This window comes from Tauraco erythrolophus, unplaced genomic scaffold (genome assembly GCF_009769465.1).
Source record: "Tauraco erythrolophus isolate bTauEry1 unplaced genomic scaffold, bTauEry1.pri scaffold_40_arrow_ctg1, whole genome shotgun sequence".
Classification (NCBI taxonomy): Eukaryota; Metazoa; Chordata; class Aves; order Musophagiformes; family Musophagidae; genus Tauraco; species Tauraco erythrolophus.
In genome coordinates this window covers 364925-378990 of record NW_028238614.1, presented here as the reverse complement: position 1 = coordinate 378990, position 14066 = coordinate 364925, and the positions used below count along the sequence as shown (strand labels likewise).

General features: G+C 45.4%; 1 protein-coding gene across 1 annotated transcript; it reads left to right on the top strand.

Moving 5' to 3' along the window:
• Positions 1-6554: 6554 nt before the first annotated feature.
• LOC147526015 (ELKS/Rab6-interacting/CAST family member 1-like) lies at positions 6555-11103 on the top strand. The gene is given in 5 exon segments (XM_086630593.1): positions 6555-6575; positions 7303-8616; positions 9074-9540; positions 10220-10260; positions 10967-11103. Coding segments are annotated over 5 exon segments (1980 nt in total).
• Positions 11104-14066: the final 2963 nt, after the last annotated feature.

Here is a 14066-nt window from a genome sequence, read left to right as displayed (position 1 = left end):
TGCCTGACCAGCCTTATTGCTTTCTATGATGAAAAGACTGCACTTCTTGATGAGGGAGGAGCAGTGGCTGTCCTTTGCAAGGCTTTAAACACTGTCCCAGGCAATAGTCTTGTACCCAAGTTTGGGCATTATGGTCTGGATCAGTGGCTAAATAGATCACCAACAAATAGACCTAAATTCTTGTAAACACTGGGCTCAGAGTGCTGTGGAGAATCGGTGTTACTGTGCCTGAAGGCCTCTGACAAAGAGGGTACTGCATGGATGTTTCCTGTGGCCTGTCCTTTTCCATATGTTGTAGGGGAGATGGAGAAGTTGACGTGCAAATGTCATTTGGGTCCACTGATGGAATGACTTTCCATTGATTAATGCTGTACTGATCGGTTGCTCGAGTTTTGCTCTCTCAGCGAGCATGCAACTGGTGATTTGCTGGTGGCAACACTGAACGTGAGAAGAGGAAAACCTTGAGTGCAGCTGGACTGGGCACAGGGTTTCAGAGCTGGTAGAACCAAGCTAGGACTATGGTTCAGCAGATGGACTGGATATGATGGTTCAGAACTGATGGAGCAGAGCTGGGACTTTCCAGAACTGAGTCAGCAGAAGCTCGGGACTTTGGGTGGACAACAAGAAAGCGAATGTGCAAGATGTGAGAAGAGGAAGACTTAATGGGGAAGGCAGACCACCAGAGCGACCTCCCAGCTGCCATGTGCAGGTGCGACAGCAGGAATCTTATATAACAGAAAAGGTGGAGTGTTGTACCACTCCTCCTGCCACATACGGGCCCTACGTGGAGGGACGAAGGGTATGACATAGCCTGCTGGGGGTACGGGTTGAGACACACTCCATCATTGTCGTCTCCACAGGGACACCTGCTGCGTGAAGTGTCTGTCAGCCTCCACCTCAAAGCACAACAATATCGAAGAGTCGACCATGGCCATCGCATCAGGAGCGGTAGTGCTGGCGAGTCTGTGAGTAGGTTTGGGTGAGAACAGCATGGAGGCAAACTGCTTGTAGGGTTTCTAGGCACGCACATATATAATACGTGCAATCAATACACCTCTTAACTCCTGCCTTCTGTCCTGCGTGCGTGTGAGTGACTGAGACGTACTCACAGCACGAAGCGAGCGTGGAGTCATGATCCGCGGTTCTGTTCTCCCATGAGGTAAACAGCCGGAGATGGACGAAGCGATTGAAAAATGAGAGTGAATGAGTTTCTTTTGCTGACTAATAAATAGTGCTGGTATTGAGCTTTACCACGTGTGCACATCTCCTTGTCAAATCCCTGAACCTACCTAAAACACATGTGTTTAGTGATTTCAAGGAGATGACAGAGCAGTGTCCATTTGGAGCACCATCAGCAGTTTGCACTTCAGTTCATGTGTGAGAAGGACAGCAAACTCAGCAGTCCTATGGATTGAAATAGCTGTCCAGACCTTAGCTTAGATGTAGCTCCAGCACACGGAAGGCCTCTTAACATCTGAAGGCAGTGGTGGATGTTGTAGCTGCAAGTGGTCTCAGCTTGAAGAGCTTTCGAAAAAATTAGCTCTGATACAAGAAGAACTCAACAGGTAGTGCAATATCTGGGAATCTGAGCGGGAGATTGTCACGTTATGAGGTCAGAAAGACCAGTGTATCAGTGTCCCAATTCAGGTGAGACCCTTTTGTTCTACTCCCCCTGCCTTTCCTTGACAGCCCACGAAATCGGAGGGTGTTTGCCTAACCTATTCAGGGACCCCACCAGCAGTACTATGGGCCAAATTCCTTATATTAATTCAGAAGTTTCTGGAAACATATATGTAATTTTATTACATATGTTCGTGACAGGATACAGGTTCGAAGACAGACGGTGATAGTGACTGACTACGAAAACAGATTTGATTAGAGTACTGCAGGGATAACACTCAATAGCTGCAAGGTGTGAGTAACTAAGCGCGCACAACACAGAGCTCTGACCCAACAGGCGTCCCTATGGGGAGGAAGAGAGGTCCAGCCCGTCGGCTGATCCCAGACCTTTTGATGGAAGTCTTTGCCCCTAACATCCCCCTTCTCTTTCGCCATTTTATACTATTTCATTGCTTTCAGGTGGAGCTTGAGTGACTCTAGTCATACATACCTTTGTTAGGATTGGTGTAATTTTCCTCGCGTCGATTTAAAGGTACAGGCAAAAAGAAATTCAGGGCGCCTGCTCAGTGAGGGGTGGTCGCAGCCCAGAAGCAGGTAGCCTTCGAGGTGGAGGTGTGTTGTAGTATTATAATGACATTATAATGAGCAAAGTTCACCCCAAGGCCAGTCATTTGGCAACTTGTTAAATACTAACAGGCCCAAATGGCCCAGGCGAATGCTTGGCCAGGTTCCCCATTGTTGAGGTGAGTGCTGCGACCCATCTTCCTTGACAGTTTTGCGGTTCCCTTTGCCAGCCATTCCTCTATCCCTGAGAACAGGGACGAGCCGTGGTACCTTCGTACCACCCTGCTCCCCGTTTCAAGGACATTGTACGTTCTGTTCGGCCAGGGCAGACCTTGGTCATGCCAACGGCATTGTGTTCCTGGGAGCAGCAGCCGCACTTTGCCTCAAAGCTACCATTAATATTACAGCTTTTGAGCTGAACTTTGGGAAGCAGTATTTTTCCCTTTTCCCAATTTGGGTTATTTTCTCACACATGAGCATATATAATAAAATTCATAATATATATATAAATATAAGTTTCCGGAAACTTCATAACTGATATAGAAAATATAAGGGATTTGGCCCATTGCGCTGCCCGTGAGGTCCCTGAACAGGTCAAGAGAACACCCTCTGACTTAGCGGGCTGCTCAGGGGGAGCAGGCGGGTCGGGTACAACGGTCTCACTTTCCTTGGGAAGCTGGTAGACTGGTCAAATTGCTCCCTGACCTCTATTGGTTTTGTTACAAAACTTTGACAAAATAATCAAGTAGAAAGGTTAGATAGAAAAACTGAAAAACAAAATGTGTAAATTCGGATTGTTAAGTTTAATAAGTAACTATAGAAACCTCACTAGAAAATTACTGGATGTTTTAAACCAAGGAACATAGCTTGTTCCCACCAGCCCGCTGCTGGATCTCTATGTGCATTGTTTTAAGCAAGAGAACCATGGAGCTCTCGCCAGCCAACCACTGGGAGTTGTTTTACTGGATTAGGAAACGAAGTGGTCACGGACACCAGTTCTGCTTGAAACTCCTCTTCGTTACCCCTTCCCATCTTGATTTGAATAGCAAGGATTGTAATCAGCAAAAATAAGTAGAATTAACCCATGATTGTTATAGGGTAGGAATACTGATAAGGTGATGTAACTAGCGAAACCAATCATGTTAGAGGTCAGATTTAAGAGCGAGAATAATATGGAATTTTATGTAAAATAACTTATATAACAATCATTCAACAAAAAAGTGTATAAAAACCTATGGATTTGGATGCTAAGGCGGACTTACTTGGACAGAGCTATCCCCTGTGTCCCTGGGGGAATAGCGCTGGAATAAAGGAGTGCCTGTTTATCTACCTTGTGTAGAATTTTAGGTAGGTGAATTTTATTCCTGGCTGGTAACAGTTTTACTGGTAACAGTTCTGTCGGTCCAGATGGGACCTTGCGAGTGAGACTGGAAGAGATTGAGCGCTGATCGAACTCCGGCGGGCGCCGAGGAATTCTTGGGGAGGACCATCACCCTCGACTCATAAAGCTGCTTGCAATGTTCCTCGGAAAATGTTAAGGCACTTCTTTCAGAATTGGATGGCACAGCCTGCCCATAAGGTGCAGCAAAAGCTACACAGGGTTGGGCTCGGAGGACACCCGCTGGGGCAGGGTTGGGCTCGGGGGGCACCCGCTGGGGCAGGGTTGGGCTCAAGGGGCACCCGCTGGGGCAGGTTGGGCTGGGAGGGCACCCACTGGGGCAAGCGTTGGGCTTGGAGGGCACCTGCTGGGGCAGCGTTGGGCTCAGAGGGCACCTGCTGGGGCAGCGTTGGGCTCGAGGGCACCTGCTGGGGCAGGGTTGGGCTCCGGGGGCACCCACTGGGGCAACGTTGGGCTCGGAGGGCACCTGCTGGGCTGCGTTTGACGCCCCGGCATCTGCCCGTGAGTCAAAGGCTAAAGCTGTTGCTGGGTCGGACTTGGTTTGGTGACTCTTTGAGTACTTGGGCTGTTCACTCCTTGGAGCACTTGGTTTGGGATTTGTGTATCCTGTCTGGGACCAGTTTCTGAGTATTTTGTTCGGTGTTTGTTTATCGTGTGATCTGTCTGTTGTATTTGTTTTATGAATATTCTCTTGAATATAGAGTATTTTGCTTGGTGTTTGTCTTTTGGGTATTCTGCTTGGTGTTTCTTTTAAGTGTTTTCTTTGATAATTGTCTTTTAAATATTTTGTCGTGAGATGGCATCAGGACTTGGAGAATTGTTTAAGAGCAAAAGTTGTTGGAATGATTTGTAGGTAATATTGGATAACTTATTAGACAGTACTGAAAGGCAGATGGTGTTAAAAACCGGAAAAGCACAGAGAGAGGCAGTACTTATGATTAATGTGCTTTCTGGAAGCTTGAACAGAATTTTCCTTCGGGAGACCCTCAGTGGGACCCGAATGAAACAGAACACAGGAGAAGATTAACTCGATACTAAAAATGGGTGTTATATGGAATAAAACAGGCAATGCCAAAAGCTTTGAATTGGTTTAAACTATATGAAGTAAAACAAGGTAAGAATAAATCTCCCTCTGTGTCCTTTAAAAAAAAAAATTGAAAGAGACTTCTAAAAAAAATAATAAAAATACACTGACTTGAAATTGGAGACGGAGGCAGAACAATGGGCTCTGATTTTTATGGGGTAGTCAGTTCCTGATATAAGGAGAATGCTCCAAAAATTTAAAGGGTTGCCCTAAATTGAAAAGAAGTCAGTGAGAAGCTGCAAGAATGATGACCTGAGATGAATGAAGGGGACTGGAGGGGAGCCCAGCTGAGCCTCTAGTTACAATTAAGCTGAGAGATAATAAAGGTGAATTTTTAGTAGATACTGGAACAAGATATTCTGTTTGGAAACTTGTAAAGGAAAATTGGGAAATAAAATGGTTAATATGATTGAAGCGACCGGAAAACAAACAAAAAAAACCCATTCCTTCAACCCCTAGATATAAAATTCAGAAATAAAGTGATTACACACGAATTTTGTACATACCAGAATGTCCAATACCTTCGTTGGGACAAGATTTGCTATCCAATTAAATGCACAAATAGTTTTTGAAGAAGGAGAAATCCTTTTAAAAATTCCAGAGTCCAAACCAGGGGAAACATTGATGATACAAGAAAAAGCCAAAGGAGAAATCCCACAAGGAATAGATGAGGCTGTCATATCCGCGGTCTGGAACACAGACCGACCTGGGAAATCCCAGCCAGCGCAGCCCGTGAAAATAGAATTGAAAGAACAGGCAAAGCCAGTAAGAATCCAACAGTATCCAGTTAAACCTGAGATCAGACAAGGAGTTCAGAAATTAATTGATAAATTTTTGGAATATGGGGTTCTTGAAGAATGTGAATCAGAATATAATACTCCAGTTTCACCAGGAAGGAAACCCTCAGGAGAATAGAGATTGGTTCAGGACTTAGGGGCCATATATCAGAGAGTTAAAGACACACATCCTGTAGTTGCAAATCCAGGTACGCTTTGAACAGCGCGGAGAGAAAATGATCAGTGGTTTCCAGTGCTTGATGTAAAATATGCTTTTTTTGTCTACCCTTGGAAAAGGAAAGTCGGAAACTGTTTGCTTTTGAGTGGGAAAATCCACAGACGGGATGAAAAATGCAGTTAACATGGACGAGACTACCACAAGGATTCAAGAATAGTCCAACAATTTTCAGAAACTAACTGGCAAAGGAACTTGAACGATGGAAACAAAATGACACAGACCCAAAACCTGGCCATCTGCTTCTGCAATATGTGGACAACATCCCGATCGCTACTGAAGAAAGATCAACGTGTAGAAAGGTAACAACAGACCTTTTAAATTTTCTTGGACTAAATGGGTATAAAATGTCTAAAATAAAGCTCAGACAGCGAACCAGACTGTGATATATCTGGGATTTGAAATCTCCAAAGGACAATGACAGTTGGGAACAGACCATAAAGAAGCAATCTGGGTTGTCTCTGAGCCAAGAAATGTCCATGGACTGAGAGCCTTCTTGGGAATGGCTGGGAGGTGCCTGGATCAGGAATTACGGTCTGACAGCTCAACCCTCGTACGAGGCCCAGAAGGTGGTACCGTTTGTACGGGGCCGGAACAACAAAGGGCCTTTTGGGAACTAAAACAGGCCTTGATGGCGGCACCAGCACTGGGGCTCCCAGACTGATGAACCAAAGATTTCCAGTTGTTTGTTCAGGAAAGGCAACGTGTCACCCTCGGAGTGCTGACCCAGAAGATGGGGAGCTGGAAAAGACCAGCTGGATGTTTCTCCAAACCACTGGACACCGTAAGCAGGGGGTGCCCTACTCGCCTCCGAGCAGTCGCTGCGACAGTGATGCTCGTGCCAGAGGCTGGAAACTGACTGTGGGAAGAACAGGAATGGCGTATGTGCCACAGATGGTAATGACCGTGTTAGAACAAGAGGGGCCATTGGCTACCCCCTAGTAGGGTGGTGGAATACCAAGTAGTCCTGACAGAGCAGGATGATGTAATTTTGAAAACAACTAACCTCATCGACCCTGCAGTCTTTTTAAGCTCTGCACAGGAAGAAGGACAAACAGAACATGACTGGCAACTATCGACCACGTGTATTCCAGCTGAGAGGACTTAAAGGACACACCGCTGGAAAATTCTGATTGGGAGCTGTACACAGATGGCAGGAGCTTCGTGGAAAATGGAATGCGTTGTTGCTCACCAGCCTGGGCTGCAGCTCTAAGGATGCTGTTGCATCTTCCACAGTCAGGAGGAAATGGCCTGCCTTTTGTAGGCAGGGTCTATACCTTAGTTAATTAGTTAATTATATTCAATTCAAGCCAGCTGGGTAATAATAATTGGATGCCATAATTCCCCCTTTTTGTTTTACAGTTTTTTGTTTTCAAAGTTTTCAAGAAGGCTTTGCGGTGAGCAGAGACCCAGTTCATTCATTCCGACTCCAGCACGCTTCCCTCCCGCGAATACCATGTTGGGGCTTGCAGCTTTACCTTCTTCACCAAAGGACTCTCGCTCTGACCCTGGCTCCAGCTCTGGCTCCGGCTCTTTTGGCTCTGGCTCTTGGCTCGGGCTCTGGCTCCAGTGAGGGAGTCGGGGTCCTCGGGGTCTCTCAGACGTATCACGTCGGGGTCACCAGTTGTTGCTCACCAGCCTGGGCTGCAGCTCTAACATTGCCAGTAGTGGAGTTGCCAGTGATACTATTGCATTTGGAGAGCACCACCTCCCTCCAGTGAGCATGGCATCCACCGTGCCTCACTCGCTGCGTCAGGCCAGGGATAACACAATAATGGATCTGCAGACGCAACTCAAGGAAGCGTTGGGGGAAAACGATCTGCTGCGCAAGGATGTGGAGGTGAAAGAAAGCAAGCTGAGCTCTTTCATGAACAGCATCAAGACCTTCTGGAGTCCTGAGCTAAAAAAGGAGAGAGCTCTGAGGAAAGATGAAGCTTCAAAAATCACCATTTGGAAGGAGCAGTACAGAGTTTTGCAAAAAGAAAACCAGCATATGCAGATGACTATCCAGGCTCTCCAAGATGAGCTTCAGATCCAGCGGGACCTGTACCAGCTCTTCCAGCAGGACAGCAGCACGAGAACCAGTGAGCCCTTTGTGGCAGACCTGACAGAGGAAAACTTCCAACAACTTCATGCAGAACATGAACGCCAGGCCGAGGAACTCTTCCTGCTACGGAAAACCTTAGAAGAGATGGAACTGCGCATTGAGACGCAGAAACAGACCTTAAATGCACGTGACGAGTCCATCAAAAAGCTGCTGGAGATGCTGCAGGATAAAGGTCTGTCCGCAAAAGCCACCAAAGAGGATCATGAGTGAACAAGACGGTTGGCTGAGGCAGAGATGCACGTGCACCACTTGGAGAGCCTTCTTGAACAGAAGGAAAAAGAAAACAACATGCTGAGAGAGGAAATCCATCGTCGATTTGAAAATGCTCCTGACACGGCCAAGACAAAGGCTCTGCAAACTGTTATTGAGATGAAGGATTCAAAGATTTCTTCCATGGAGTGTGGCCTCCGGGATTTGGAAGAGGAGATTCAGATGTTGAAGTCAAATGGAGCTCTGAGCACAGAGGAACGTGAAGAAGAAATGAAGCAAATGGAGGTGTACCGCAGTCATTCCAAATTTATGAAAAATAAGGTAGAGCAACTGAAAGAAGAGCTAAGTGCCAAAGAGGCTCAAGGGGAGGACCTGAAAAAAAGAGTGGCTGGTCTTCAGGCCGAGATTGGTCAGGAGAAACAGGAGCTGTCCCGCAAAGACATCGAGTTACTGGCCTTGCAGACGAAGCTGGAGACCCTCACAAATCAGTTCTCTGACAGCAAGCAGCATATTGAAGTTCTGAAAGAGTCTCTTACAGCTAAAGAGCGAAGAGCTGCCATCCTACAGACAGAGGTGGATGCTTTACGATTACGTCTGGAAGAGAAAGAGACTATGCTAAATAAGAATCATAGAATCATAGAATCGTTAGGGCTGGAAGGGACCTTCAAAGGCCATCTAGTCCAACCCCCCTGCAAGGAACAGGGATATCTCCAACTAGATCAGGTTGCTCAGGGCCTCGTCCAACTGGGCCTTGAATGTCTCCAGGGATGGAGCATCCACCACCTCTCTGGGCAACCTGTTCCAGTGTTCTACAACTCTCATGGTAAAAAATTTTTTCCTAATATCCAACCTGAATCTACCTCCCTCTATTTTAAAACCATTACCCCTTGTCCTATCACAACAGGCCCTCCTGAACAGCCTCTCCCCATCTTTCTTGTAGGCCCCCTTGAGGTACTGGAAGACCGCTATAAGGTCACCCCGGAGCCTCCTCTTCTCCAGGCTGAACAGCCCCAACTCTTTCAGCCTGTCCTCATAGGAAAGGTGCTCCAGCCCTCTTATCATCTTTGGCCCTCCTCTGAAGAAGACAAAGCAGATTCAGGAGATGGCAGAGGAGAAGGGGACTCAAGCAGGAGAGATCCATGACCTCAAGGACATGTTAGAGGTGAAGGAACACAAAGTTAATGTTCTTCAGAAGAAGACTGAAAACCTTCAAGAACAGTTAAGAGACAAGGAGAAGCAAATGAGCAGTTTAAAGGATCGGGTGAAATCCTTGCAGGCTGACACCACAAACACTGACACTGCCTTGACCATGCTGGAAGAAGCACTGGCAGAAAAAGAAAGGACCATTGAGTGCCTGAAGGAGCAACGTGACAGAGATGAACAAGAAAAACAAGAAGAGATCGACAACTACAAAAAAGACATTAAGGTTCTGAAAGAGAAAGTCAGCGTTTTACAAGGAGATCTCACAGAGAAAGAGCCATCCTTACTGGATCTGAAGGAACATGCTTCATCCTTAGTTTCATCAGGTCTGAAGAAAGATTCAAGCCAGCTGGGTGATAATAATTGGATGCCATAATTCGTTACACAGGATAAGCAGTGACAATTGAAAATTCTGTTATAAACCCAAATTTGTTACCTTGTACAATTTCAGCTCAAAAAGCAGAGCTGATAGCTTTGAGCAGACATTAGAACTAAGCGAGAAAATGAAAGTAAATATTTGGACTGATTCAAAATATGCGTTTGGTGTAGTACATGTCCATGGAATCTTATGGAAAGAAAGAGCATTACTATCCTCTCAAAGAACAAACATCAAATATAAGGAAGAAATTTTACAATTAACGCAAGCAGTTCAGAAGCCAACTAAGATAATAATCATGCACAGTAAAGCACACCAGTCAAAAAAAAAAAAAAAACCCAACAAAATAATTATAAGAAATAATTTAGCAGATGGAACTGCAAGGGAAATTGCAAAAAAGAAATGTTTTACAAATGGCATTAATTCCTACTAAAACTATTACCTTACCAAGAGATAAACCTAAATACTCAGAAGAAAATGAAAAATTAAGAAAGTTACTAAATACAAAGAAAATTTGACAGGATGGTGGATGACAATAACAAGTCAAGTAGTAATCCCACCATCTTTAATGAGAAATAATACAAAAAAAACCATAAGGAATGTCACTGGAGAGCAGAAGCATTGGTAGCTCTCTTGAGACACAGTCTCAATAAAAACGCTAGAAATAGCTAAAATGAGAACCGCAAAATGTGAGATATGTTTGAAAAACAATCCAGTTATAAAGAGAAAAGTTCAATTGGGAATATTGAAACTGGGAATGGAACCAGGAGATTACTGGCAAGTAGATTTTTCAGAACTACCCCGGCAACCTGGGTATCGATACATTCTGGCAGGGGCTGACACTTTTACAGGACAGCCGGAAGCTTTTCCCTGTCGAACCAACCAAGCAAAGGAAGTCATTCAGTGGCTACTGCAAGAAATTATCCCGAGATTCGGGGCACCCACTGGAATTTCCTTGGATAGAAATTCACATTTCATTGCAAAAATAGTACAGGGTTTTAATAAAATTTTGGAAATTACTTGAGATTTACACACACCTTGGAGACTGCAATCTAGTGGGAAGGTAGAAAGAATTAATCAAACATTGAAAAGACAAATTAATAAAATATGCAAAAAACAAAAACAACAAAACCCCAAAACTAATTTGAGATGACCTCAGGCACTCCCACTAGCCCTTTTATGAATTAGAGTTCAACCAAAAAGTGGAACATTAGTCAGTCCATGTGAATTATTGTATGGAAAACCTTAGGAGTCCCCTTATGAGCCAAAATTTGAATATGCATTTAAAAAGAAAACGAGATACATATATAACTATCTGCTTTCTTTAGGAAAGACTCTAACTGTGCTTCAGGGTGTGGCTGTATAGAGCAAAACCTCTGTCTTTGGAGAATCCAGTGCACGATTTCCAAACAGGAGATTATGCCTGTGTGAAAACGTGGACTTCTGAACCTCTTCAAGAAGATTGGAAGGGACCTTTTCAAGCACTGCTGATTGCCTTCACCGCCGTCAAGACTGCTGAATCGGATACTTGAATACACGACACAAGAGTAAAGAAAGCTCCACCATTTGTGGAAAATTGTGAATAGGGATCCCGAGACCTTAAAATTGCCTTTGAAATATGTTTAATTTTGCCCACCATTCTGAAATTTTTAGAAAATGAATACTGTAGTGAAGATTAATGTTAGTGGGAGCCTGGTTCGAGATGAAAATAGAACAACAGGAAGTATCAGTGTAATATGAAAATTCATTAAAACTGAAATATAATTTTACTCAAATTCCTGACTTTAATATAGACAAATTGCAGGTGAATTGGGGGAAAAAAAAAGATTAAAAAAATATGTTTAAAGTTAGATGCAGAAGTAAATGAAGGTCAATATTTTTGTTGGTTAAGATATGGAAAATCAGACTATAAAATCTTTGCAGTAAAAGTTCAAGTCCCTACACAGGCCAAATAGGAAAGAAAAATAATAATTGTGATGGGTTGATGTAAAGGGGTTCTGGTGGCAGGAGAGGGGTTTTGCTCCCTGTGACTTCGCCAGTTTTGGAGCTGGGTCAGACCCGGTTCTGGCCACCAGATCGGACCCCCATCCCCCTCGGGGTTGAGCCAATAGGGCGCCTCTGCGAATTGCCCTATTTAAGTCAGGACAAGGGAACCGGAAAAGGTGCTTCGCCCAGGATCGAGCAGAGAAGGGAGGAGGGCACTGCCCCCGCTCCCTGGCTCCCGGCCGGGCAGCTGCCTGCGTCGGGCCGGTGCTGCCCACGGAGAATGGCGGCGGCGAAGCCGGCTGGGGAACTCGGGGGCACCCCACTCCCAGGGTGCCCACTGGGCTGAGTTCACCCGGAGAGGACTGAGATCTGAGAGAAACAGCCGCATCGACAGCAGGTCAGTGAGGATGGAGCGGGACTCACTCTGGAGAAGTCTGTGGATTTTCCTTGTGCGTAGGGGATCCACTGGAGCAGGGGAAAAGTGTGTAAGGACTCTGCTTCTTTTAAGAAAGGAGCGGCAGGAACACCATGGATGAACTGACCTGCACTCCCCCATTCCCTGCCCCCTGCGCCGCTGGGGAGGAGGTAGAGCCGGGAGGAAAAGGAAGGGGGGAGGGGTGTTGTTTTAAGATCTGGCCTTGTTTTCTCTCTGTCCTCTCAAGTAACCGGTTTTGTTTCCCTTTGTCCTTTTTAAGTAACTGTTAATAAATTGTTTTGCTTTAAGAAAGCCCAGTCTGTTTTGCCCGGGACCATGGTAAGATGGAACATGACTCAGACTTACCAGAGAAAGTAGAGGAAGGCACTCAAGAACTTCAGCAAGAAAGTTGGATAGATAAAATTAACAGATTAGGATGGAATTTGAGTTCTTGGAAAAAATAATTAATTAGCACTGCAATTGTCTTATTAATAATATTTTCGGTGATTATTTTGATTTGTTATTTTTTCAAAAAACAGTTAAATAACAAGACTGCATTTAATCAGATGATTATCCAGGCAGTGGCCAGACAGCAGGATGAAACAGAATCAATCCCAAGGCTCCCACCAGCACACAGTGAATGAAGTGCTACAACTTTAAGCATTAAGATGAATTTATTGAAATGATTTTCAAAACTTTCAAAGGGGGGAAATGTTACAAAACTTTGACAAAATAATCAAATAGAAAAGTCAGATAGAAAAACTGAAAAGTAAAATGAGTAAGTTTGGATTGTTAAGTTTAATAAGTAACTATAGAGGCCTCACTAGAAAATTACTGGATGTTTTAAACCAAGGACCATAAAGACCCCACCAGCCCGCTGCTGAATTTCTGTGTGTATTGTTTTAAGCAAGAGAACCATGGAGTTCTCACCAGCCAACCACTGGGAGATCTTTTATTGTATTAGGAAATAAATGAAGTGGTCACGGACACCAGTTCTGCTTGAAACCCCCCTTCATTACCCCTTCCCATCTTGATTTGAATAGCAAGGATTGTAATCAGTAAAAATAAGTAGAATTAACCCACGTTTGTTATAGGGTAGGAATACTGATAAGGTGATGTAACTAGTGAAACCAATCATTTTAGAGGTCAAATTTGAGAGCAAAAATAATATGCAATTTTATGTAAAAGAACTTCTGTAACGATGATTCAACAAAAGAAGTGTATAAAAACCTACGGATTTTGATCCCAGAGAGCCTGGGAGGAGTTGTTTCATAGTCCTGCAGCTGACATTGCACATCCTCACATCACAGTGCCCCACGAAGATCCCTGAGCACTGTGTGAAGGACAGGATCTCCCTTCCCAGGGGCTGGGAGTCACTACTTGGCCCTTTGGCTCAAGGCAGCACATCCAGGTTTACTCTGGATCTGTTCCACCTTTTCCTTGCCTTTGCCTACCTGTCATCTCTGCCTCCAGTTTTCTGCTGTAACCAGCACCTGGGGAGGCTTTGTCAGTGATGGTCCTCAGGGGGATCCATTAACACTGCAAGAAACTTTGGAGTTTGCCTCTGACTTTGGTTTTCTGAGAAGCGCCTGCAACTTCCTCTGTCTGAGGTTCCTGGAGTCAGCACCAAACCCACCAGAGGGGTCATTAAAATGTCTGGGCTGGTCCTGTGCTGCTGAGCTGGGCCGGGCTCCTGGGATGGAGGGAGCTCCTGGCAAGCGGGCAGCGCTGCAGAGAGACAGCTGTGCCCAGGAGCAGGGCTGGGGGCACTGCCTGCGGGCACCCAGGGGAGAGGGGGGAGGTGGAGAGAGGGTAAAGGCAGTCAGGACTCAGGAGATGCTGGGAGCTCAAAAGAGGAGAACTGTTTGCAGCCCACGACACAGCAAGTCTCTGGGTGCGGGGCAGGGCAGCTGCAGTTCGGGGAGGGATCGTGTGAAGCTGGAACAGCCACAGCCTGTGGGATCTCTCTCTTCTATGGAGGAGGAGGACACGCTCCAGAGCAGGGCTGCCCTGCTGCATCATCAGAGGGACAGGGCATGACGGCTGCCTTCTCCCAGGGACGGCTGCAGGGTGTGAAGGTGGGTGTGCAGCCAG